At 51.6% G+C, this 26,057-nt stretch overlaps 1 protein-coding gene across 6 annotated transcripts in view; it reads right to left on the bottom strand.

Moving 5' to 3' along the window:
* Positions 1-1,510: 1,510 nt before the first annotated feature.
* Positions 1,511-26,057, bottom strand: part of RAB11FIP5 (RAB11 family interacting protein 5) — a 44,684-nt gene continuing 20,137 nt past the window's right edge. Inside the window, exons 1-5 of one of the 6 annotated variants that reach the window (XM_075042829.1) lie at positions 17,017-25,975; positions 16,024-16,042; positions 13,172-15,775; positions 7,225-7,414; positions 1,511-5,928 (exon numbers count right to left, since the gene is read on the bottom strand). In XM_075042829.1, coding sequence (XP_074898930.1) covers positions 5,719-5,928; positions 7,225-7,414; positions 13,172-15,775; positions 16,024-16,042; positions 17,017-17,179 — 3,186 coding nt within the window. In that variant the 5' untranslated portion in view covers positions 17,180-25,975 and the 3' untranslated portion in view covers positions 1,511-5,718. Of the gene's footprint in view, positions 5,929-7,224; positions 7,415-13,171; positions 15,776-16,023; positions 16,043-17,016; positions 25,976-26,057 lie in introns of those variants that run through there. The other 5 variants (XM_075042646.1, XM_075042742.1, XM_075042565.1 and 2 more) reach the window with 5 other exon arrangements.

Raw genomic sequence — 26,057 nt, forward strand, 5'->3', positions numbered from 1 at the left:
AGAAGCCCCCCCAGCTATCGAGCGAGATCCTCTAAAAACCGAGGGAGATTTGGGGGTCTCAGACAGCCACCCCTCAAGCGACAGCTGGGTGCGGGGCTGTGCCGCCTGCTGGCTCAGGGAGAAAGTCACAGGAACATTTCTTGTTGGCTTCCATCTGTAAAGCCAGATTTTAAGAAAACTTGCGTCGGGCAGCAAAACTCAGGCTTCGAACAACAAACCCAGCCAGTTCTTCCTGCAAGGACAGGAATTATTTGCATCCGTCCCAAGCCTGTGCTTAAGCTTTCAAACAGGCAGAGACACTCAATGTAATCGCACACAGCAGTTTTAGCAGGACTAAGGTCTCAAAATATTATTTTTTTTTTCTGACATGACAGATTCCCGTTCCCCCAGCCTCCCAATGACTGCTGCTCTGCTCTACCCTCTGCGCCTCTGCAGCCAGGGGAAGCCCACACTAGCCCAGTCATTCCGGGCTGTCTTTTCTTAGGATAGTCTTTCAGAGGGTCACAGTTCAGCGCCCTGATCCTGCGAAGCAGCATGTCAAATATTTCCCCATCCAGGCTCTCAGGGCTAACATGATCCCCCCAGACAGGTGTTGAGCTTGATAGCGGCCTGCGATCCAGCTGGATGAAAAATAAACCCGGATTAGAGCTAACGAAAACTCTTCTGTTGGAGCAGCAAAGTCATTTATCAAAGCTTAAGGGGAGTTAATTTTTTTGAAGGAAAAGGCATGAATGAAGAAAGAGGCAAGCCTTGAGAAGGAAAACAGCTGAGCAGTGAAACAGGTGGGTGGGATTAGGGCAGAGAAACGGAGGTGAAGGTCTCGGCTGGGGATCAGTCCTGCGCCACGCAGGGTCTGCTGCACGGAGGGGGAGAAACATTAAGCGCTTTAGGCCCACGACGAGGCGGTAAAAGCTGCCTGTTCCCGTCAGCAGCAGCACTGACGGAGCTGGGTTTCCTCACCAGGCACCCTGAGGCTGAATCCTCCGGTGTCTACCATGCAACACGAGCTCTCCTTTCCTCCAGCACGCTGCTGTGGGGTCTCTCTCCTCTACTCAGCTGCTGATTTTCCACAAAACCTCAGGAATGCAATAATAACCTTTACCCTCCTGCTACGTCAGGGCAAAGTCAACGGTGAGCAGTAAGGGAGCTGCAGGCAGATTCGATCCCCCCGGGGCAGCGCGGCCGCTCGAGCCAAGCTCTGCGGTCGCTCAGCACACAGCACAGCTGTCACGCACACGCAAGAAAGCTAAGAGGAGCTTAAATCCCCTCGGGTGCACCGATCAACTGAGGCAGGGGCAATATTCGGAGAGGAACTCAAGGTAAACCTGCAGCACTACCACCCCTTGGAGCCACCACACAGCGGCAGGTGCTTGGGGACTGCTGATGATGCTGGAAAAGCTGCCGAAGACATTGGACATCGTCATCCTACTTCAGAAAATAAACAGATAAATGTCACTCGCTGTCCAAGTGCTATCAGCACAGACGCTGTTGTCAATAAATCAGAAGTATCTAGGAACAGCTTGAACAACTTTTATTTTTTTTTTTAAAGTGCTTAAAACGTAAATAACAAGCTCTTTATAAACATTAGTTGCAACTATTAAAACATGAAACACACAGAACCCACTTCCTGCATACATGAAGTACAGGGAAATCAACAACTCCAAAACCCCTGACACTTATCTCTCCCATTTTGGGATGTTTTTCCACCCCACGTTTATAACACAAAACACATGGCGGTTTCTTCACAGACAAGTCGTAAGGCTGAGTCTACGTGACACTTCCGTATCCACATCCCTTCAGGTTTGTTCCAGTTTAAGGATATACCTTGTTGGCTCTTCCGGCCCATGACTCTGGGCCAGAAGGGCCAGTCAAGGCAAAAATAATTCACTTGGCCAGAGTTCTTTAAAAGCAAGAAACCCAGTTGTGGGCTGACAACAAAAGCAGAGCACAGCTGTCAGCAACAGCACCCTGCGGAAGACCTTGTGAAACAGCTTGAGCGTGGAAAGAGAAAGACAGACCAGGAGGCAAAAACATAGAGTAATTGTTATGGCTGTGTTTAAAACGGAACCAGTGAAAAGCTGCTGCTGGCCCATCAAAACCTTTTCAGCTGCTTGGTTCAGCAAAGAGCGAAAGACCGCGGAGTGTTACCCTGCACACTGAACAGGAGTGCTGCTCGCCTCCCTGTTTTTGCAAATAAATCGCTAAATATGGAGACTGGATATGAGCAACTTGAGAACATTTCCCCCACTCCTTTTTCTCATCCCTCCCTCAATAAGAAAACATCTAGCTCCTCAAAACCATTTCCCTCTGGTACCTTAGAGGTTTTAACAAAAAAATTATACAGCCTCCGGCTTCAGTGCTATTGCATGGTGTAGCCAAGCTTGCTTGCTCTTACACAGAGAATAAAAACTGTGTGGTGGGGGGAAACCCCCCCACATTTGCAGGCCAGCAGGGTGGAGAAACAGAGAACGAAGACAGAAGCATCTTTAAGATGCCTTTTCCTAAGCACAGGTTGTCATTTATAGATACCTCTAGACTTCTAAATGCTCAAGGACAGACATGAAACATCAGGGCAGCCTTGGCTGTTGTCACTGCTTGTTTTTTTCTGTAGCCCCCCCTCAACCCCATCTCACGTGCGATGTCAAGGTACCCGTGCCATACCCCCGCCTCGGCCTTTGGAGGTGCTCTGCTATTGCAAAGTGAAGGCAAAAGCATTTTAGCTCTGCTTGCTCCAGCCTCCTCCGAGATGGCAGTGGCTCCTGCGGTGGAAGGCAGTTCGGGGACTGCGCTGCTCCGCTGCGATGGAGGCAGGTCATGGGAGGAAGCACGTATTGCTGAAAAGGCCGTACGCCCGATACAGCCTGCTGTAGCTCTGAGATTATATATTCAAGTGCAAAATATTCAAGCTTTGGACTAAAGAAAAAGGCAGAGCTGACTAAGGCAGAAGGGGGATTAGGGAGGCGGTGAAACGCGATGGAAGAGGAGGGGGAGAAGGCCAGGAGGAGGTGCAGCAAGATCCTTATAAACATTGGCACTTGTGTGTGGGGAGCAGCTACAATGCCGATCGCTGCTGGGGGAGAAGTCTCAGGAAGTAGTCCCTGGCTCTCATGTGAGATTTTGGCTCTAGGTCTCTCCCTTGCTAATGTCCACCTGATGTAAGCCTTCACCTTCACTGCTCAGCATCCCTGCCCGTCTGCAGGGCTGCCCCTTCTCCCAGCCCTCCTTCCAGTGCCACACGCCACTCTTCTGACACTGGACCGCTTTCTAGCTGTCCACAACTCCTCCCTGCCTGCTTTCAGGTAAAAGGGAGAGCTTCTCCACGAGAGACAGGCACCTGGAAAGGGAATCTAGTTCTCAGGCCATGGGATCTTTTGATTATATAGGCAGAGAGAGGTTTCTGGTACTTTCTAAAATGGGAGAAACACCTTCCCTCAGACCCTTACATCTTACACCAGAAACAATGTCCCCACACCTGAGACACAAAGAGGGAGGAAGAACATGAAGACGCAGGTAGAGAAGTGCAAAACCCCAGATTACTTCCTCCTAGGGGCAAAGGCAGGTAGGAACGAAAGGCTCGTGGCCGGTACCTTCCCAGGTAACAAGTCCTTCTCCTCACACGATGGTCTACAGGCTAGATATGACCAAACATTGTCAATGATTGCAACACCAAATCTCCTTTTCTCCCGATAGCTCTCACCCCAACAGCCTGCTTCCCCAACCTCAAACTTTGAGCACGACCCAGTACTGTCCTTTATCCAGCTGTATTTTGTCTTGGAACATTTGGCCTGCTCTTCCCCCAATGTCTTCTCTTAATGTCTCTACCTCCCACATCACGCAAGCTGCCCGTGCAGAGCTCCTGCCGAAGACCAAAAGCAACCCGCACACAGGGATGGGAAGGCTCTGCTGTCTGCGTTTAAAAATAAACTCACCTAGTTCAGATTAGCAGGCAAACAGAAGAGGAAGTTGCCCAAGATGGGTTGCGTTGAACTGAGAATTGGATTTCAGAGCCTTTTTTGGTAGGAAACTGCTATTGTCCTATTGCAAAAGGCACAATTTTTCAAAGTCATGGTACACATTGAAGCAAGGAAGGAGAAAAGAATACGAAGGCTTTAAAAGAGAGATCTACAGGAGAGAGAAGATGCCTTACATGTCAAGACAGCTCAAGTCCCACACCAGCTGACCCTCTGCCTGCATGGTCACTTTCTCTAGCCAAAATCCAAGCAGACCGAGAGAGGGAGCAACATCCTTTCTATACCCTTCCACAGCACCTCCAAATCAAAGGCTGCGCTGTACTCCAGTGCAGCCAGAAGCATTGCTCACCATCCTCAGGCTAGCATCATCTACAGTTGTTAAACCACGTAAATCAGAGGCTTTTAGATGATCACTCAACAGTTAGCAGCAAGAAGCATTCAACTCCCGAGAGAGCTGGCCTCCAATGCTTAAGGTGGGTCCAAGCTGCCAGAGGCCTGTGCAGACTGCAATACAAGTGGAGCGATGTTTGGCACTAATACTGGCTCGAAGGGGGTCTGCGACGATTACTGAATTGCTAGCTTTGAGAGGGCGTTTGATGGATGCCTGACCTAGCAGGATGTCATGCATAGAGGTGGCCGGGTGGTCAGACATCCTTCTCTGCACACAAGCTTCGGTCCCAATGGCATTTTCCTGTTGCACGGAGAAAGACAATGCAAAGTCAATGGTGGGATGTGGCCAGTGGAAAGCAATTCGTCTGTGGACACAGGAAAGGGGGAGTGTAATACTGAGTAGAAAATTCAGCTGTGATTTATACATATAAGAGTCACCCCCAGGGCACACTGGTGCCAGCCAGCCCAGTGCCGGGTTGGGTGGTGTGCGGGAAGATCTCCTGCAGTACTGATGGTGCACAAACCATCACTGGCCCTTCTCCCATATTGCTAGTTCAGTTTTGAGCTGGGTAACTGAGGCAGCATCACAACTCTGCATGCGCGCAGCAAAGGAACCAACATCGCTCACGATCAGGCAGTGACGTTGGCTTGAGTCCTTTACAGCTTCCGACTCCAGCGCTGTCGCTTTATGTAGTGTCTCCCATACAGTCAGCTACTGGCACAACTTGGAGCTGGCTCTTCAGACGGAGACCCTGCATTTGGGGGTACAACATATGGGGCAGGAAGGAAAAGAGGCATCCAACAGTAGTCCCTTCCCCTAGCTGCCCTGCTGAGCAGGCTTAGCAAACAGTAACATGCTGGTAGACCCTTACTGAGTTTAAGCATCCCTGATGTCACCAACCTATTTAACACCATCCATCAGCCAGGGTACAGCACTTCAGAGATAAGAGATGTGGAAGAGTGTGGGCAGACGAGCAGCAGTAGCAGGATGAAGACATGGGTGAGGTGGTTGGTTTCCAGCTCTCAAATGTCCATGGACTACTTAAAGCATTGGCAGGATGAGTGCCTGAGAAGATGCCACTTGGTCACACAGACAGGAACCTAAGGAGGCACCTGCCTCATGTGGAAGGCTCTGCTCCTCCCCATAGGGTGGATGACAGCCCATCACCCTATAGTTCCCTGGAGCCAGAGGTGGGATAAGCTTGGGCTGGGAAGGAGCAGATAACCTTTCCTGCTAAACTCTGCGAACAGAAGCCACTGGAGCCCTCTTGTAAGAGGAGGGGGGAGTGCAGGGATGTTTGCAGCGTGTTTATTGGAGAAGTGCTCTAGGCAAGTGATGCTGGTCTCTGGGGAGACGTTACTTGGTCTTGCTTTCCCCCAGCGGGATCTGGAGGAGCGTGGGAGACTGTTCCATGATGCGCACCAGCAGCTGGTCAATGTAGTTCTCCAGTTCATGGATGTGCTCCTCCTTCTTGCTCAGCTCTTTCTCTCTCTGCAGCAGAAGCTGGATGAGTTCATCGTGGGTCAAGTGATAATACTTGGCTGACTGGTCCGGTACAGTAGGATCCTGTGGTAGAAACCAAGAGGAACATTCAGCAAATCACATGAAAACCGCTGCTCCCTTTAGCGTTTGCAAAATGCAGCGACAGCTGAAGCAATCATATTTTCTACGTCTGTCTGCTTTCTAAATCTGACCTGATGAGCCTGAGACGTTGTGCAGCTATCACATCCTGTCTTTACAAAACAGCTTTCCCATGTGCCATGCAGTCACCCAAGAATACTGGAGACAGAACAACTGCCCAGACACCCAGGCCAATGCAGCCTCCTCCATATGGTTAGAGGTGACCATGGAGCACTTCTACCAGCTGGGTGAATCACTTAGCAGGGTTTCCCCAAAGACTGTATCAAACCTCTCTCCCCCGACAATCAAAAGCTAAGGGTGTGGGCACAACAGAGCCCATTAGCCTGGCAGAATGAGGCCTGCCATTAGCTACTCCCCCTTTCTGAGGCTTCCCCCTCCCCCAGTCCTCCAGCAGCAGGCCTGGATGATGGCAGGAGAGGAGAATTAAAAGCTGAAAAACCCTTCAGGATGAGAGCCCCAGGGGTGTTGGGTCTCCCAGAAGAGCTGGGGCTGCCAGACAGGCTGAAGCAGCACAGGGGAGCAGGACCCAGACAGACCTCATCCCAGAAAAGTTGAGATGCTCATAACCCACAACATGAACTACCTGCGGCACCACAAAGGGCTTGCTGGGTGCAGCAGGGTTGTACTTGTCCTTCCACTCCGGTGAACCCCAGCAGCAGCATTTTACATGTTGAGTTGAGGAGGCAGAAGGAGTGGCAGCAGACCAAGGGAAGGAGAAGGCACCCCTGTGAGACCGTGCCTTCAGACGTATCACACAGGTATTTTGCTTGCCTCAACATGCCAGTGTCTGAAATACAGCCAGGCAAGCAGCATTTGAGCAAGGCTCCAGGAATTACTTTCCCTCTGCTTCCACCAGGAGAAAAAACCCTTCAGGCCTTCAATCAGGCAGCTATCACATCCTCCACCTTTCATTTCTTGCAGATAACCAGGCATTGGCTCACACACTGTACAATAAAAACCCCAAACCAAAGCAAGCAATGGGAGAAGAGCAATGGGGTGAGAGGGTCCAGAAACCAGGTCATGGAGGAAGGGAGGCCAGTGGGAGGCTGGGCAACCAGGATCCAGGATGTCAGGGTTAATATACATGGTTCCGCTTGCACACGGTTCCGCACAGACCCCTTTCTACCTCCTCCAACGCCAGTTCTCTGCACTTCTGTCACCAGCTCTAGAACATCTCGAGTTGGTGGGAATGCTGCTCTCACCTCAGTGGTAGGTTCCTACCTTTAACTTCTTTGAGTCTGTTTTCTCTGCGTGAGAAGACGGGGCCACAGGCTGGACACTGCTCGTGGTGACTGTCTTCAGCTTCTCCAGGCCATTGCTCAGAGCGGTCGTCAGGCTGGACCTGTGCTGCTGCTTCTTCTCACTGGAGACCTCCTGTACCACAGCGCTGATGGGTTTCACTGGGTGAGGACTAAGGAGAACAAGGAGGTTGGACAGTTAACACCCTCCCAAGCTGGGGAGTGATGCTGCTGGCTCTCCCTATGGTTTTTATGGAGATAGGACCCACTTATCAAATTTAGTCAGCTCCACACAGCTAAATCCTCTGTGTCTGTGTTGCTCAAAGCTCACCTGCTTCGAGGAGAGCCAGCATCCTGCAGAGCAGGCAGCCCACAGCACTCTCCAGCACTGTTTCCACCCAGAGATGAGATAAGGAGCCCCACAACATGTGTTTGGCTGAGATACAGAACGGATTCCTGTGCCCACACCTATATTGCTCAGCCCACACTGAGAGTGCTGTGGGTCAAAACTCCCGGCTGCCAGGCATTACTGTAGCTGGGGAAATTTAACCCAGGTCCAGTATAATCAGAGGCTGCTAAATCCACTGCCCGGAGGCGCATTTTGCTGCCCAGGAGCCCCCAGATCAGTGTCTGGGGTCACCACTGATGCTTCAGGGATGCTCCTGCACCACTGTGCATCAGTTCCTGCACTGCCACAGCCCAAGAACTGGGCTCCACCTGCCTGGAAGACACCACCGAATTTGTCCCCCTCCTTCATTTATTTTTGCCTCACTCTTCACCCAAAAGATTGACTCTGGGCTTAAACAAAGTATGTTTGCTTTTCAGCATGATGGAAAGAGAAGTGACCTGATGCTACCTTCCTGGAAGGACAGACCTGTGCACCGTATTCGGGATGAAAAAATCTTAAAATCTACCCAGGAGCTCTGCAAAGCCTCTGTGCTCATCAGATGCAGCAGTGCCCTGCAAAGGGTGATAATCCCAACTGCTGTGCATCCAAACAACGCTGCAGGGGAAGGGGGACATCTTGCTCGCAGGAGATCTCAAGCAAGGCAGGCAAGCGCAGCCTCTCTTTACAAATGGGGACCTCAGAGTGTTGGTAGGATGGGTTGTGGGAGGAGAAATAACACCCACAGTCACCGTGTGAGCTGTTAGCCGGGCTGGGACAGACCCCTCTCAAGTCCAGCTTGTGCTCTAAGCACTCGACTGTGCTTTATTTCCATTTTGGAAGCAGAGCAGGTGGCTTTCAACCCTGCTCCAGGTCAGAGATGATGGGTGAGGCTGGGACAAAGGTAGCATCACATAAGGCATCAGGTGGGCGGCCCAAGTCCTCAAGGCTGGTGTCCTCGTGCCTTGTCAGTGGTGATGGGATGAGGATGTACCAAGTAGTTTCCCCATTGTGCTGACAGGGCATGTCTAGAAGTCCTCTTCAACCACGATGATGCCCCCGTCATCCATTCACTGGATGAGGACAGCAATGGTAGCCACTGGCCAGCTCCAACAAGCCAAAGGGTCAACACCCCTTGTCAGAGCTGTCCAAGGATGTGGACAGACCCCAGGTTCCTGGGCAGCTTGAAATTATGGAGAGGGATCCCACAAACCTAAGTGGGAGTCCACTGACAGCGTTAGGAGTTGGAGAAGTTGCTGTTCTGTGCATCAGCCTCAAGCACTCTCCACTGTGTATTAAACCCTTCACCAGCAGAGCTACAAACACCATGATACCACGTTACAAGCAGTCCAGCAGTTGTCCGTTTGTTACGATGTAAACCGGGGTGAGGGTGAACTGGACCGGAGGCCATACCCAGATCCTGAAAAATTGCTCATTCCCAAGTCCTTTAAAAAAACACAAGTAATGACTTCGCTTGCTTGAACTGCTGCTGGCCTCCTTCCTAGCCCCAAAGGAGTGGGGTTCACTGCAGGATCTGGGGAACACAGCTCTACTACCACTGTAGGACTTCTACCATTCCTCAAAACACAGTATCTGGGAAGGAGAGTGGCTGGGGAGCCACCAGCACTGCTCATCACAGCCAGATCTGAAGACAAGCAGCCCCAAATGCCACTGTCACTTCATGCATCCCCACAGCATCCCCACAGCCAGCACAGAGACTAAGACCAGAGTACGGCTGCAGAAGCAGAAGACTGACAGCCCCAAGCAAGAGGTCTGCAGGCCATTGGCTGGCCACCATGAACACTCAAACCATTTTAAACCTCGGATGGGGACCTCTTTTGGACCAAACTTACCAAGGCCATTCTACAGAATGAAAACCAGCAACAGCTGTGGGATAGCTTGAATGCATTTTGAAAGCAGGGGGACATTTCCCACTGTAAGTCTGGTCACACGCAGCCTTCAGCCCCATTGCCAGTGGAAACACATTAATTTAGCAGAGCTGGAAAAGGTATTTAAAAAAAAAATCATTATCCCATTCTTTCCCACTGAGAGGGTAGTGTGCGCAGGGCTCCTGCTGAGCAAAGCAGGGGCTCTGCCCCCATCAGCTTGTGATTCTGAGAGGTTCCGAAAGTAAGAGGCATTCCTCCACCTGCATCCTGCCCTGGGATGGTCGGCACTGCGTACTTCCAGGGGAGCAGAGGTTGCGTCACGTCTCGGCCACATCTGAAGTCCTGATGGCTCTGCCAAGATGCTGGACCTGTTTCCATACGCCAGTCAATGAATGTGAAGTTGAGAGTAGAATTAGTTGCTGACACTGACAGCCTGCCTAATCCAGTACTGCATCTCTGAGTGGACATAAGTCTACGATGAAGCTTAACACATCCAAGATGAAACACCTCAGAGTGACAGTGGCACAGCCCTGGTCCCTCTCTCTGAGCAAGCTTTGCTGTGTCACAACACAGCTTTCACCGATGCTCCCGAGGTCATTGCTGAGCCAAGTGAAAAAACAGGGAGATTCCCCTACAGCAACTCAGAAATTAAGTTTTTATCAACCCATTAAAACGCTTCTCACAGAGAACAAGACAACAAATGCAAGGAAATCAGTCTCTTGTGGGTAAGCTACTGTGCCTGCAGCAGCACACAGCACCTGAGGGCCAGACCTCCATGAAGAAAGGGTCTATGGGAGGAAAGGGAATGACTGAACTCAGGAGCAGCAGCATTTCTCCCAGGTCTGTCTGTGGATGTGGCAAGCCACTCTCCGAGCTCCAAGGGCTCCACAGGGAATATATTCAGATCACAGAGACTAGCATTTAACCTGAAACCTCATTTTCAGAAGAGGACAATTCTGCTGCACTCCTGACACTGGGAAGGCACAGAGCTGCATGTGCCAATACCACCTCAGCACCTGCGATGTCCCCAGTCCTGTCATGCACAAGTGCCAGGACATGCTACAATGGTCACACATATGAATTCCCGATTGATGGGCGAGGAGCTGCACAACTGCTGGGCTCCTCCAAGGCAGTGGAGTCCCCAGAGCACTGTCACGGGCTGTCCTTTAGGTCCCACCTGTACCAGGGGATGTGACCAGAGACACCTTCCCAGCGGTGAAAGCACCATCCCACCCCTCCCCAAAGAGTGGAAAGGGGAGCCTCCGTACACTTGACTGTTGCAACCGATGCTCCAAGCACTCACCTTACCCCAGCGGCACTGGTTTTGTGGCGAGAGCCCTCCCTCGCTGCAGGAAAGCGGGAAAGGATCTGCAAATGCAATCCCAACACGTGCTCTTCTGGACTCTGAATTCCCTGGCTGTATCTTCAAACCTGGCACACAAGAAGCTGTTCCAGGAGGGCACAACTGCCCAGCTCACTGTGACCAGGCGGTGCCCCAGCCAGACTAGGCAGGAGGTGCTGGTGTCACTCAGATATACAAGTCTACCATTTGACTTGCCATCTTGAATAAGATGGCCAGCAGAGAGCCCTCTGGCCACCTGGGAAGAGGACATGGGACCCCAGACCCAGTTTTCATCCCTCCTGAGGAGGGCACATAACCCCAGCACACCAGACTCTCAATAATCCACACCAGGTACCAGCTCCTCCTTTATCTGATGGAAGAGAAAGACACTTTTGTCCCAGCTAAGCCTTAATGCCTGTTCTAAGTTTGAAGTCTTTCCTTTTTCCTTCCACCTTTTTTCTACCGTATCTTTTCTTTGTCTATGTGCCGCTGACCAGCCTAATAGATGATTCGAGGAAAGGCAAGCATCACCACGGGGACGTGGAAAAGAGCCTTTCCACCTTGCCTCTCTCCCCAAATGACAATTAGTCACATCTCCCCAACCTTATAAAGTAGTGCAGATCCTCAGAGCCTTCCACAGAGACCTCAGTAACTCTTCAAAGGTTCTTCAATCACAGCAGTAAGCATCCAAAACATCCATGTTTTACAGGTAGAGAAACCAGACCAGAGATGTTCAAGGACTTCTCAGATGCATCTCATGGCAGAAGCCAGCACTGACATGATGACCAGCTCTAGGTCCGAGGCCACTTTCCTCCCATGAGCCAGTCAGCCCTTGGATGGATGCACAGTCAAGCCCAAAGACAACTGTGAGCACATACCATTGACAAAGAGAGCCCCGGGACTACACTTTTCTCATTACTTGATTTTACCCTTTGGGATTGCAGGACACTTCTCTTTCCATGAAACGTAACAAACATTACCAAAATTCAGGAGGTTTCTGTATACCCTTTATCTGCAAATTTTGAACAAGGTTATTTGTTGGAGGATAAATAATCCAATTAAGAATGATTTGAGGATCTGGCCTCAATATAGAAAAAAAAATATCAGCTAACAGAGCCATCTCTTGCTGGTCTTTGCTCCCAAGGTAATTTTGCACATCAAACCCACACTCGAGCCAAGGAGGGATCCCCATGCAGAAGGGCTGGAGCTTAGCTGAGTTCTGCTGTCCCCATCCTCCTGCCCTCTCTGGCCCCAGGGCCATGACCAATGTTACTCTTGGGCCAGGCAGGATTTTATCATTTCAGTGCCCCCACAAAGCTCCATTTGCCTTCTGTCACAGAAGTGAGGCTGATCAAATAAATCAGTGCTAGAAGACCCAGGTCCCCACATAAACCATAAGAGTTTGATCCTTGATACGCTGGGCAGACAGAGCCCATGACAATCTCCTGCTCAGGCAGACCAGGGGAAGGTGTACCAGGAAAACTAGATGAACTGAAGGACACAGAGCAAGACACCATGCCCTAAACTCAGCATCTTTCTCTGCTTCACGGCATTTCTACAGGCCCAAGACTGACGTGGGAGGAAGAACAGCCCCTTCGTTCCCCTGATGCACCACCACGGTACCCCCCTTCCCATTCCCGTTATCCTCCAGGCTAAGTCCCACTTGCTTCATAACCAATGGGCATCTCAGCAGGAGGGAGGGGAGAACAGCATTTTGCCACCGTCCTGGTGAAACTGCTTTTTTTTTTTGGCTATGGAGAGAAGGTTTTTAGTACCTGATGGTCATTTAAAAAGGAAAGAAACCGAAGCTGAATTAATGAAAAGGGAAGGGGCGGTAGCTGTGCACATGCCATGAAGGAACTCATGAGAGCATTAACAGCTGGAAGCTCTCCTGGCAGACATGGAAAAGGCACCTATTTTGCAAGCACAGGGAAGATGATGGAGCCAAAATTAGCATCGAGTGAAATGCGGATGCAGTTCTGCTGTGGCTGAATTTTCAGCTGGGGCAGGTCTTGGATGCGTCAAACTGTTTGCCCTAGTTTAGGGCAAACACAGGACACCAGTGGCCATTCCCTACCATGATCCGAGAGAGCTAAGGCTTCAAGCTCTTCAGGCTGGACTCTCTGGGACCACGGGAAGGTGAGGGAGACAGGACCTGCAGCAACACGTGGAGCGGCCTCCTTGGAGTCAGCGCAACCGTGAGCTGCTGACACTGAGCCGGGGTCAGTCTTATCGGCCCCCCGATAAGAGCAGAAGGGAGACAGGGTTCACCTCTACCAAATAACACACCCTTCGCCTTCCCCGGAGTGCTCACCTGGTCGTCTGCTGGAAAAAGGGCTTCTCAGCTGGCTGTGTCTCCCTGGGCAAAACCACGAGTGCTGAAGCTTGTGTGTCACCGGGCTGCGGCAAAGGGCAGGGCTGGGCGGCTGCGCGGCTGGTCGCGGCAGAGACCCCGCTGCTCGCGGGGCACGCAACAGGGGAAGGGAAATCAAACTGTTTAGGGTTAGTTGCAGCCACAAGGAAAGGGGTGGAGAAGGCCAAGGGCTGGCTGTCATGCAGGAAAGGAGGCTTGCCTAGCAGGTCCCTGGGGAGGTTAGTGGACTGGAAGCCTTGCCCAAGGGCTTCCTCGTGAAGGTTGGTGAAGCTGAAGCCTCCCTGACCGAGCCTTTCGGGCAGCACAGCTTGAACAGGGAGGGGGTCTGGTGACTTCTCCACAAAGGGATTGCTTGGGGCATTTGGGCTGAGTGCCGGAGCAAAGGGATTTCTCGGGGCTGAAGCGTCCTGCTCATGCCTCTCCTCCGCCCTATCTGGCTTCCAGAAATCGGCCTTCTTGAAGTCTATCCTGCTGTCTGCGGAGCATCGGTGCCACGGCCCCTTGGGCTCGCTGGCGGGGGGTCTGCCCTGCTCTGCCTCCCGGGGAGGGCTGGCCACTGCCACGGAGGTGCAAGGCTTGGGCTGGCCTCCCGCTTGCCCAGAGGGGCCGGCCACCGGCCCTTGCCACCCCTCACCATCACCCCATGCCGGCTCCGGCTGGGGTGGACTCTCCCCACGCGCTAACCTTTGGGGTCGTGCCGCCGGGCCGAGACCCGCAGGGTGACCGGCTGCCTCCTGCTCTTCCAGAGCCGTCCAGAAGATTTCCGGCTGGCCCAGGTCTAGCTTGGAAGGTAGGTCTAGTCCTGGCATACTGAGCTCCTCAGGGAACGGCTCCTGTTTGGAGGCCACCTCCTGCTCGGCACTGTCTGCAGTCCCCATCAGAGGAGATACACCTTGCTGGCTCCAGCTCTCCTTAGCACCCGACTGGCCTAATCCATCTAGGGAAAACTTCGATGGGCAAGTTTCGAACTGCTCAGCCGCATCCGTCTCATTCATCTCTGACTGGTCTTCCCCCAAAGAGGTGTCCCCTTTTGCCAGCTCACTAGCTCTCGCCTCCAAATTAGCAGCTGAGTCTGTAGCAGCAGATTCAGCATCCTCAGGGACTGGAAACTCGCTCCCTGCTTCAGCTATGTCCACTCCCAGTGCAGGAGGGCTGGGAGACACCAGGATAGAGGGCTCGCTGCTCAGACGACTCCTCGGCAGCTCTATGTCTGCGTTTGGGCCCTCCACATCTTCCCATCGCTCCTCGCTGCCTTGCTGCCTCTGCTGTGGGTCGCAAGCATCCTCCTCCTCAGCGTTCCCTCCGCCACCTGCAGCTGCAAACCACCTTGGAGGTTTGGGGGGCGGCGCGGCCGAGCCGGCCGCTGTCTCCTCCCTCTCTCGGGTACCTGTCCACGGAGAGAGGACGACATGCCTCTCACGGATGTCAGAGCTGAGTTTTACACAGCTTTCACTGGCCTCGAGCCGCATGCTAGCCTGGAGCCGGTAGACTGAAGTCCGTATGTCGAAAGCTTCCTCCTCGCTACCAGCAACCTGGGGCTCCGTCCCTGGCTCGGGGACCACGGGGAACTGTCGTGCTGCCACATCTGCGAGCACCCGCGGGGGCACGGCAGCCACATTGCTGCCTGGCAGGGTTTCAGAGGTGAGCTCGGGGGCAAAGGTGCTTCTGGGCAACACGCAAGTGGCAGCGCGAGATCCGCTTTTTGCTTCAAAGGCACCTTCACTGAGGAAGGCTGGCCGCGGGCCGAATGTGCTCTCCTGATCCACGCGATCCTGCTCAGCCATGCTTTGGGCGCTCTCTGACAGGTCAGGAGCGGTTTCGGTGGCTATGGTCATCCATCCATTTGTCCCTGCACTAGAGAGTTCCTCCTCATTACTGTCCCCTTCCTCCCTAGCACTATTTTCAGCAGTTAGTTGTGTTGAAGTCTCTTTTTCCCCGGGATTTCCCAATGCAAACGCAGCTGTCCAAACTGTAGGCGTGCTGCTTTTCCTTCTCCTTCCCATTGACCCCGCAGACACAGGGCTCAGCACATCCTCTATCACAGTTGCTTCCTGGGTTGTGCTCACCAAGTTTGCCCCCACGTCTAAACCAGAGAAATTTGTCCAAGACCGCAGAGTTGTGGGCATTTCACTGCCGATTTGTGAATCGGCCTTTTCAAATACTTTTGTCCCCTTCTCGCGAGCTGGCTCAGCCAATCTTTCCGTTGGGCTGGCTGCATCAGGATCATCGATAAAAGCCATGCCCTCTGCTGCCACTGAAGCAAAGAAGTTTTCCTTCTTCAGTTCTGGTTTGAGCCTGCTGGTCGCAAAGGCATCGAAGGTATCGTCCCACTCTGAGAGGGGAGGAGGGACGGCAGGTTTCTCGTCTGGAGGAGGAAGGTCTCCTTGTGATGGGGGAGTAGTTTCTGGAACAGGGACACAAACGCTTTTGGCTGGAGACTCCCTCTCCGGGTCTTTATGTCTTAGGGAGGCAGAGGGACTGCAATCCTCAGAGGAATAAAAGTTCCCAGCGACCTCTGTTGAAGCATGCGGCCCAGACGAGAAACTAGAGAAAAAGTGAGTAGGTGAAGGAGAATTTAGTACCTGGTCAGCGAGGAGGTCCTCAAAGAAGGGATTGCTCTGCAGGGAGTTGAGGAATGGGTTGGTAGGGGACAAGCATCCGGACTGACTGTCTCCAATAGCGGGAGAGAGGTTAGCGCTTGGCATGCTAGCGAGATGGGCTACAGCGGCAGGAGGAAACTGGGCAGGGGAGCAGGGAGGAAAATGAGAAGGAGCATCTGAGCTGGTTTCTACCTGAGGAGACACTTCCAGGCTGTGGAGGGAAGACAAAACAGTCCTCCTGGTTAATGCTGTGACAGTGCTGTAAGCATACACCACACACACCACAAACGCTTCGGTTCAAAGCAATGCAATGATCAAATACATACTCGTCTCTCTTGTTAGGCAGAGCAATGATTATGGAGTCAAGGCGTGGAAAGGGCATGCACGACAAAAAGGAAAGGGCAGCCCTTCTTCTAAAACAGTCCTCCAAATTTCCCCTTTCTGCCTTAGCAAGCCCTAAGACTCAGGAGCCCGAGAGGTTTTTCTCACCTCCTGTGGCCCAAGGACTTGGCCCATTTTTTTTTGTCCCGACATTGGTGCGTACCAAGGGCAGGCTGCGCACGAGGAGCCGGGCTGGGCTCTTGGATCAGGATTACGTGAGCCAGTAAGCATGCAGGAGTGAGTCTTTCCCAGTTTACCCCAGTGCCTCGTTACTTGTTTGGCAACATATCAGGATGACAGCAGACGCGGTGCTCCCTCTCAGACACGATGGAGGGTAGCGCAGCTGCGGGTGGCCAAGGAACAAGAGCCGAGCAGGAGGGAGCACATGGCCAGGATGTGGCCCTGGCTCCACTCTTGACTCTGCCCAGCCTCCCTGCATGCCCTTTGTCATGTCACTTCTAGCCTGAGATCCCAAGATGCCTGAAACCATCTTGGGAGAAAGGGATTCAACACATCTCGAATTCAGACTGTCAGTCTCCTGCACCTCACCCCAAGTCAGGCAGCCAGTTCTTTGCTGCCTTTTCAAGAGGGACTAGACTAACCTTTCTTTGGGATTTCATTGATCTTCTTCTGGGAACTCCTCCAGCCATGAGCATCACCACCCCCAAGGAAGACTTGCCAGGCCAGGGCTGGCCATCTTGGAGGTTTTCACATCACAAAGGGTGCGGTGTGGACACCCCACATCCCAACCGCTGCCCCGACTGCCACACTCACTCGTCCTGAGCCCCCATTCCTTTGACTCACCCCTGCCAGGAGCAATCCCGTCCCCAGGATGGAAGCACCCAGCACCAGCACATGGAGCTGTGCTGCCCTGTAACCAAGCCGGCAGGATTACTTCCTTCTGCATCAGCCATGACAGCCAAGCTTCAAAGAGACCCCAGTCTTGGTTTAGGAGAAATATGGACATTGGTCAGCCAGTACTGGGCATATCAAAGTTTAACGAGGAATGAATAAAGTAATTCTTTGCCAACATGCACAGGGTATGTCCAGCCCTGGAGCTACATCACGGTATTTCCTTGCCTCACCTGAGCTGCTGGTAGGGATCACAGGCAGCACTGGAAGATCATGATCAATGCGCTGTCAAATGGCAAAGTTGCTTGGACAACTATTTTCATCTGTCATTATGGATGCACAAAAAGCCTTAGACACATTTTAAAGAGCAAAAATGCCATCTTGAGGCAAAAGTTAACTATGTGTGAAGGTGCAGTCAGCATCGGTTGCTTTTAAAGCAGGCAGGGTTACATGCCAGCAGCGCGCCTTGAACCATGAGTGATGCACGGACGGGCAGGAGCCCATGCACACTGCAGCAGAATGGTAGGACCCACTTCTCCCCACTCCTGGCAGCTTCAAAGCCCCCCCCTCACGCATCATCTTCTGAGCAGCTACCTTGGAAAGGTGCCTATTTATGCAATCAATTCCAAAGTCCCCCCATCCTGGTTTTCAGGTAGGTAACACACACAGCAAGTGGCCAAGCATGATGGGCTCAAGTCCAGCACCCATCAGACACTACGCCAGATACTACTTAGCAGAACTAGTAGTTTAGGCACAAAAAAAGCCCCCAAACCTTCGTTTCCACTCAAACCTGCAACTCACTTGATGCTGTGGGCAGAGACAGCTCGTGGGTGCCCTCTCCTGCTGTCACTAAGCAGCAGTGGTGGCTGTGGCACAGGTGCCCATCCCTGTCCCCACACAGCCCGGCCGTGCTCCACCATATCTCTGTGTCCTCTCCCCACTCGGACCACCGGCATGTAGCAGGGTGGAAAATCCATTGCGGGCAGCCGGGCATGCAACTCCATAGAAGATAACTCTGAGCAGCCCAGCTCTTCCTGGGTGTTCTGAGCTCTCAGTGAGCACAGAAAATCTCCAGAAGTGATGGGAGAAGCCGATGGAGAAGGTGATGGACCTTTAGGCACAAACCACCCCAGAGAGACCAGCAGCTGCTCTCCGCTTGGGAGCCAACCTCTCTGGGCATGCTGTGACCTGGGGATCAGAATGTGGTTGGGGTGATCTACATCTGAACCCTGCCTCCAGCACAAGACTCGCTCCAGACCGTTCACTGGACATCCTCACTGTTCTGTAAAAGACCATCCATGAGGCAGCAGCGGCACAACATGACGGCATTTGCGCAAGGAGACAGGGCAGCCCATCTCTCCCCAACTCTCTGTCACCGCTATTTGGTGTTTGCCATCCCAAAGGTCTCAAGGCTATGGCTCGTATTTAGAGTCCCTCAATTCTTCTGGTTTTCTGAATGCAGAAGGTGCAGACAAATGCCTGCAGCTGCTAGGTGGCTCCATGCTCCTCAGCTGAACACACACACTGGAGCACAGGCTCCTGTTCACTGCCACTTGCTGCAAAATGACCTTTTTCCCTAATCACCCTCAAATTTAAGCTCTCCAGAAGAGAAGCACAGCTGCTCATGACCCAGGGTCCAGCTGGGTGAGTTCACAAGATCCACAAATGGGTTTTATCTGTGGTGGAGCAAGGCAAAACACCACAAATTTTCCTTTCCAGCTGGAAAGGGAAGGTGGCAAGGTTCAACCTGAAACACCACCATCTCGGGGTGGCTGCAAACAGCACACGCCACTGCCCTACCTCTGCTTGCTCCTGCGATTGCTCCTTCTCGCTGGCACTTGCTTTAATGTTTTCATCCAGATAAGGTCCCTCATTTGAGATTCTGCTTAAACAGCTTTTAGTGCTGAGTAAGAGCAACCCAGGCCTGATCCAGCCAGCTCTGCTGGGCTCTAGCACTAAATGGCTACAGAGCATTAATCAGCTTCAGGCTCCTAATGAGTGCTCACTGCTAACGACCTTCACAGCTGCCAGAAGACTGAGTGGTTCAAGTTCCTTCCCCAGGGGATGGCTGATGCCAGAGCAGCCCCTCACCCAGGCAGACACGATGGGCAGTGCCCCAAATTGCACCGATCCCCACCCACACAGGTGGAGGAACAGCTTCGAGGTCTCTTCAAACCCACCCAAGAAGACCCTGTCTTCCTTCCCCTTCATGATGGGGCTCACAGCGTGCCAAACCTGCTGAGAAAGAGCACCTCTCAGCTACACCAGCAAGCTGGTCCCAGCCCTGAGGCGCTGCCCATGCGGTCTGGGCCACCAGGAATCGGGATGGTGCTTTCAGCAAGCCCCTGACTGCCCCATGCCCGTCGTGATCTACACATCAGTGTCAGGATGCAACAAAAGGAAGGTTGCACTTTGTCTGGGAAACAAGGTGGGCGAACATGAATCTTGGAGAGAAGGAAATCAGAAGTGATGTAGCTTTTGGCTCTGGTGCAAGAGGACCCAAATCTCTCCCCTGCCAGGCAGTGGTCCTGTATCATCCTCCCCCAACATGTGCAGCCCAAGCCAAGCTAAAGATACAAAGACAGAACTTAAATCCATCTTTTTTTTGGTTGGATTTTTGTTTCCTTCTTCCAAAACCCCCTAGTGAAGTTTCCTTTCCATTGCCTGTCCTCATTCCTGTTGGGATCCACCAAGGCTTGCTCAGGTGCTGCACAAACCACTCTCAGCCACAAACTCCTGGCAGCAGAGCCCACATCTTTTCCCTGGGTTTTCAAAGCACCAATTGCACTGTAGCTGTTCAACCCCTTTCCTTGGGACAAGCATCCCCTGTTTTGGTTACCAGCCTGGCGCTGGCAGCAGACCTGCTCTCCCCATGAATAACCCACCCCTCAAAAAGCCCTGTTTCCCCCCTCTGATGAAGGATGCTGGAAGTGCTCAGCAAAACAAGGAGCTGAGGACGGTGTATTCCTCTAGAGGGAAACCTCCGCTTGCAGCAGCCTGATTGAATATCTTTGCTGCATTGAAACGCTGACTCACCCTCCTCCTCCCATACCCCAGCACACAGCTCCGCCAGCCAAAATAAATAGCGGGTACCTTTCTGCCCTCATTTATTTGTTTGGCAGCACTTCACAGACACGTTTTTTAGCCTCTCAGCAGAAAAAAAAAAAAAAAAAAAAAGAAAAGAAAACATTGCTGAGTAACCCCCTGACGGAAAGTCTATTTGAAACAGCTTGTTCCATGCAGGGAGATTTTTCCCTACAGATCGCAGCCTGAATTTCAGGCTGAAGGCAACCGCCCCAGCTCCGCAGTCACAGAGCACCGTCCCCAGCCATCGCAGCCCATCTGCAAGAGGGTGGGTTACTCTGCACCGTGAAGATAAAGAAAACAGCACATGCGCTGAAAAAGCAGGAGTTCAGGGATGGCAGGGCTCAAATCTGGCCGTAACGTACCGAGGTTAAGAGCTGTGCTGAAGCTCAAGTGGAAAATCTCTCCTAGGAGGGCTGGATCCAGGGGAGTGCCGTGACCCTACCACTCACAAGCTGCTTTTTGCAGCATTTCCCCATAGACAAGTACACAGCTGGGGCTCGCTGCGAGCAAGCCAGGGAGTGGAAAACCAGCAGGACTGGGGTGCCGGAGGCCCCAACAGCAGCTTCAAAGCCTGGCAGTGATCAGGAATTTCCTCCCACTGGTGCGAACAAGGCTGGCACAGCAGGATTTGTGCAAAAAGGGGTTGGGAAGAGATAGGTAGGGCAGCCCAGGACATTTTTGTATAGGGAGGGAATCCAAGTGGGAAGGAGTCAGAATATATGCAAATGCTGCTTTTAAATAGCAATTTTGGAGCTGAGAGCAAGGGGGTTAGCTATCTGTGTAATAACCACTTTGCTTTCCCCTTGGTCCTCACCTGCCCATCATCCCAATTAAAATGGAGAAGTCCTGCTTTATAGAGATTTGCCCCAAAACCACAGGAATAAAAAAAAGAAAAAAAGCAGAGAGAGGATCTGGGCAGTAGGAGCCCAGTTAGATGCAAACTGCTAACCCCAATACCTGCTTTTAGGGGTGGGAGCGGGGTTGTGCTCTACCTGGACAGCTACAAAGCAGATTTATCTCACCAGGGCTGAGCGGGTGCCAGCTTAGGATCCGGTTCACCATCCTGCTTCACGTCCATCCCTGGGAAATGCAGGCTCAGCAGGCAGAAGGAAGGCAGAGGCATTTTAAGAGCCATTTTTCACCCTTGCAGGCTCCCCACACTCCTCATGCCAGAGGGAAAATGTCCAGCTCCATCCCTGATCATTTTTACCCTGTGACAGATCTAATGCAGGCATGCAGTTTTGCAGCTCATGTGGATACAAGACCTGTGCCAGAGATGTTACCCTGACGGCTCCTGCGACGGACTCATCTGCAGCATCCCTGTTATCCGTGACACCCCAGTTCTCACAACACAGCGCTCCTCTTCATCAAACTCTGCAGCCTCCCAGGTTCTGCTGTGAAAGCCGCCGTTAACGGTGCTTTGGAGGGGGCTGTCACACACAGTGTTCAATCCCACTGACAAGCTCACCTGGTCCATCTGCGCCGCTCCCCACTGCCAGCCTGTCAGAGGACCATACTCCAATCATTCAAAACCTTCTTCCCATTTCCAGCATTTAGGAAATGAACTTTTCAGGAGTATATGATGAAGAATGAGGAATTCGTGTCAATATTTGGCCTCACTGCTGGATATAAGGGTATGGACTATGGAAAGAGGAGCAACAACCAAGGTGGGGAGCAATTTTACATTTTCTGCCCATGAAAGCAGCGACAGAGGGAAGGGGCTTTAACCTGCAATTATTTTTACAAGAGAGACCGCAATTTCTCTTTTTTCCTATTGCCAAGCATGAGATGCAGCCTCATTTTATCATCCCAATTCACAATGGAGGAAGCAGGACCTGTGGAGCTCTGATAACATTGTAGGAAACCCTCAAAACAGTCAAACCAATTGTTTTAGCCCCAGGCCTTGCCTCAAATAAACCTGCTGAGCTTCTTCCTTACATACAACTGCTTGACCACACAACCTTAAAAACAACAAACCCCAAACAGTCTTTTATTCAGGTCTCCAAAGAGCAGACACTATCTTCCTACTGCTTCTATTCAAGTCAGTATCAAAGCCCAGTAGCTGCCATGGATTAGCAAAGCCGGGGCCAAAAAGCACAGCCTTTGGGACCTGCTTCTCCATCAAGTCAGTGAACAAGCATGTAAATAAGGGCTGAAGTCAGAAATGTCCAGCCCTCTCCCCGGGTAAGAGCACAGACAGGTTTGCAGCTCGCAAGGCAGTGCCAGCTCACACGTGCTTGTCGATGGCTCAGCAAAAACCACCCGTAGCAGAACAGAAAACCTTTTTATAGAGCTGAAGTTAAAACCAGCCGAAAGTCAGCAGCTTCCTTATTTTAGAAAGGGTGTGGTTTTGCAAGAGCAAGTGGTTAAAGACAGGCTGTGCCAAACTTGTCTTAGCTGCAGGCTAATTTAAACCTTAACTGTAAAGCACCTTTCTAATTACAGACCTTTTAACTAATTACAGGTTGAGTTTTTCGGTCTTGCAAAGGTGACTGCTTTTGATGTTCTCTCCCCACGTTCAGCTGCGGGTGAAACTCGACCTATCCATGGTGGGCAAAAAGGTGAGAAAATGCTGCTTGCTCAGCTGATAGGAGCTGCAAACCTGAAGTTTCCAGAACCAGGAGAGCGGAAAGAAAAAAATCCTTTCTGCAGATAAGTCAAAGACTTAAAACTGCTCGATTCAAAGGCCGGTTCTCTTTAGAAAGCAAAGGTTAATCCATCTTCAGCTCTAGAAGTTACACTGGTAACTGAATAGCTCCTCCAGATGCAGATGGACATCCACAGAACACCCACAGATAAGCACTGCTAACTTTTCAGTCACACGGTTGAGAGACCATACGCATTTGATTATCACAATACAGATGGCACCAGACTGCATGTTCAACCTGACACCGTCAAGACCTAATAAGCTCTTCAACAGCTTTGACTTGAATCAGTGGCATGGTCCACAAGGTCATTCAGTGTAAAGAAGGAGAATAAAATCAGAAAAGTTAGAGTTCTGTATCATTAGAATAAGTAATGATGTTGTAATTAATGGTCAGAAAAAATGAGGAACCAGGAAAGCCAGACTAGAGACTGTCCATCTCCCTGTGATGATGGAAAGGCCATTTTTGCATCAAATGAGACTCAGTCACCATCTCCTAACACCCAGCCTGGGACATATGCTAGGACAAATGCTTCCTGTAATGTTCCCCAAAGGTGTTCATCTACCCCAGTCCCTGAAGCCCCAGGCACTGGGCTTCCCCCTTCCAGCCAGGCAGCTCTAGCACTTCACCATCCTCCATTAGAGACTTCCAATGTTTACCTTAAATCTCCCTTGCTACAGTTTAAGCTCATTACTTCCCACTTTCAAATTGCAAACTGCAATTAGAGCCCATTCAGATGCTTATAAACGCCCCAAAAGGGGCCCCTGTTAATTTGTTCCCTCCAGCCTGTGCTGCTTCAAAGCAATTCCTATTTTTGGGAGAGAAAACCCCAGCCAGAGGAGCTGCTGTCACACAGCTCATCCAAGTTTCTCCTTACAAGACAGCCGTCCACGGATGGGGTCCTCAGCGTGCCACAGCAAACCAACTCTAAACCAAGCTTAGCTTCAGCTTAGCTTGAAATTAAACTGTGAGGACTGAAGTAGATTAAAAAAAAACCACAGAGTGAAAACCCTCTGGGAAAGGCATAATGCTGGGAATGGGTCCTGCAGCTGTCATTTAAAAAACAGGCAGAGGGTTGTTAGAAACCAGCAGTGTTTAAGGGCCTCTCTGCACTCATGGCGATTATCCGCTGGGTTGGATGCTACAGGTGCTCAGGAGCTGATTTACAGCCAGATCAGATGTCCCTGCCTTGAAGACAGCCGCATCCATCAGAGGAGTGGGGCAGGCACAGCTCACACATCAGGTTGTAACACATGGCCCGTGTCTGCCTCCCTCCTAGAACTGCAAAGCAGGAGGAAACTGGCAGGTTTCTCACATGGTTATTGAGGAAAAGGCTCCAGAGGGAGATGCAGAGGGCATCTCCCATCCCATCACATGCATATATGTAGGCTCACAGTACTTCCCTGGCTGGCTCAGGCAGCTTGTGGAGTCACTGCCTGAATACAGTAGAATTGTTAATGGGTTTATTTTTCATACGGTATCTTTTCTATTCTAAGACTTAAATCAAACAGCAGGTTTATTATCACAAAATGAAAAGAAAAAATTAAAACAATCTTGAGTGGTAATATTCTGTCCTTCCTCAATCACAGCATTCAGAGAGCAGAGTCCTTTGGTCTCATCCAGAAACAAACCTCGCACTGGGATGCGACACCAAATAACTACCGGGGTTTCAAGTCTCCTGGAAATGAAAGACCTGTACGTAGAAATGCAGCCACAGCAGTCCCAAGACCTCGCGTTCATCTCTCTTGCTGCCAGAGCAGCTCGAGGACAGAGGGCTCACATCGTGCCTGGTCCTTCCCTTCCCCATCACCTCCCCTATGCGAGCCAGCCTTCGCTCCCCAACGAAAGGCTTCAGGGGAAAGAGCTCCAGGCCCTGCGAGAGGGGGTATTTGTGACTCAGGGGAGCAGCTCCCCGCCTGCCTCGGTGTCCCCAGCCCTGCCCATGCAGCTGGGAGCGCTGGCAGTGGGCAGGACTGAGCCTTACCAGCCCTCGCGGCTCCTCTCCCATCCTCGCACCAACAGCTCATGCTCCTCTCGATGGACCACGTGTGCCACACAGCACAAGGACACGTGGCCTTCAGTCCTTGGGAAGCGGGGTGACAGCACATTCTTACCTCCTGTTGGCCTTAAAGACCACTACGAGCATGACATCTTCTTGTGGGGTGAGAAGAGGAGGACTTTTGGGGCCGCCCCTGTTCTGAAGCCACACTAAGCGATGTGCTCACTCCCTCACTTACGTCTGAGCAGTGCTTTAAAAGCAGTTTAACCCGTGGGGGAATCTGGTTAGGTTGAATAAACCATGAGTGCCTTCCTCATTAAGGGAGGCTTAGACTGAATTAAAATCCTTCTGCTTAATAAATTAGGTTAAAGTCAGCCCAGATTAGAAAATCCCTATAATAAATCAAGCCTGCAGATTCAACCAGCTCTCGACTGCTAGTTATTTTCTCTGGCTGTTTTTAACCCCATTTTCTCCCTCTCACTGGGCGATGATAAAACCACACTGGGCTCTCGGTTGACCTCTGGACCCCCAGCTCAGCTGCTGGGGGCTACAGGGATGGATGCAGGCACCGTCACGATAAAGCCCGCACAGAAACAGCACGAACGCCAAGTTGTGTGTGCCACAAATACAGTGCTGAGGATTTGGAGGGATGAATCATCACACAAAGCGAGAACAATTAGAGATTCATAATCGGGAGAAGGCAAGGCTGGGGTGGGATGGGAAGAGGAAAGAGCAGGGCTGGGATTAGTTACTTCAGAAATATTAATATCTCGTTACCGAAGTACTGTGCCCCCAGGCCAGACCAGCGACGTAGAGGGGGTGGGAAGTTAATAAAAAAAAAAAGTGATTACATGTCATTATGTCCCACATCCTACGCTGATTGCCAGGGAAGCTTTTTTAGCTAATTAAAGGATAATGATCCTTTACTTTGAGGCCACGGAAACACTTGGCATGACCACAGTGAACCTCACCTCTGCAGAGGGAAACACCTCCCTCTCCATGAAGGGGATTCCTGCCTTCCCCAACTGAGAAACACGGCCCGGGAGGGCAAATGGAGTTGGTTCATGGCAGAAGGCAGGGGAGGATCCAGGAAAAAATCACCCTCCCTTTGAGACCTTTAAGACCAAGGAAGCATTTCCCCCGCTATCATCTTGTCTGAGCAATGGGGACCGGTCCTCCGCTGATGCTGGAGAGCATTTAACAGCACAGCCGTTGAAGACGGGAGGCTGGGGCAGCTAGTTAATGGCCCAGATGTCAACACA

This window comes from Buteo buteo, chromosome 1 (genome assembly GCF_964188355.1).
Source record: "Buteo buteo chromosome 1, bButBut1.hap1.1, whole genome shotgun sequence".
NCBI classification, from domain to species: domain Eukaryota; kingdom Metazoa; phylum Chordata; class Aves; order Accipitriformes; family Accipitridae; genus Buteo; species Buteo buteo.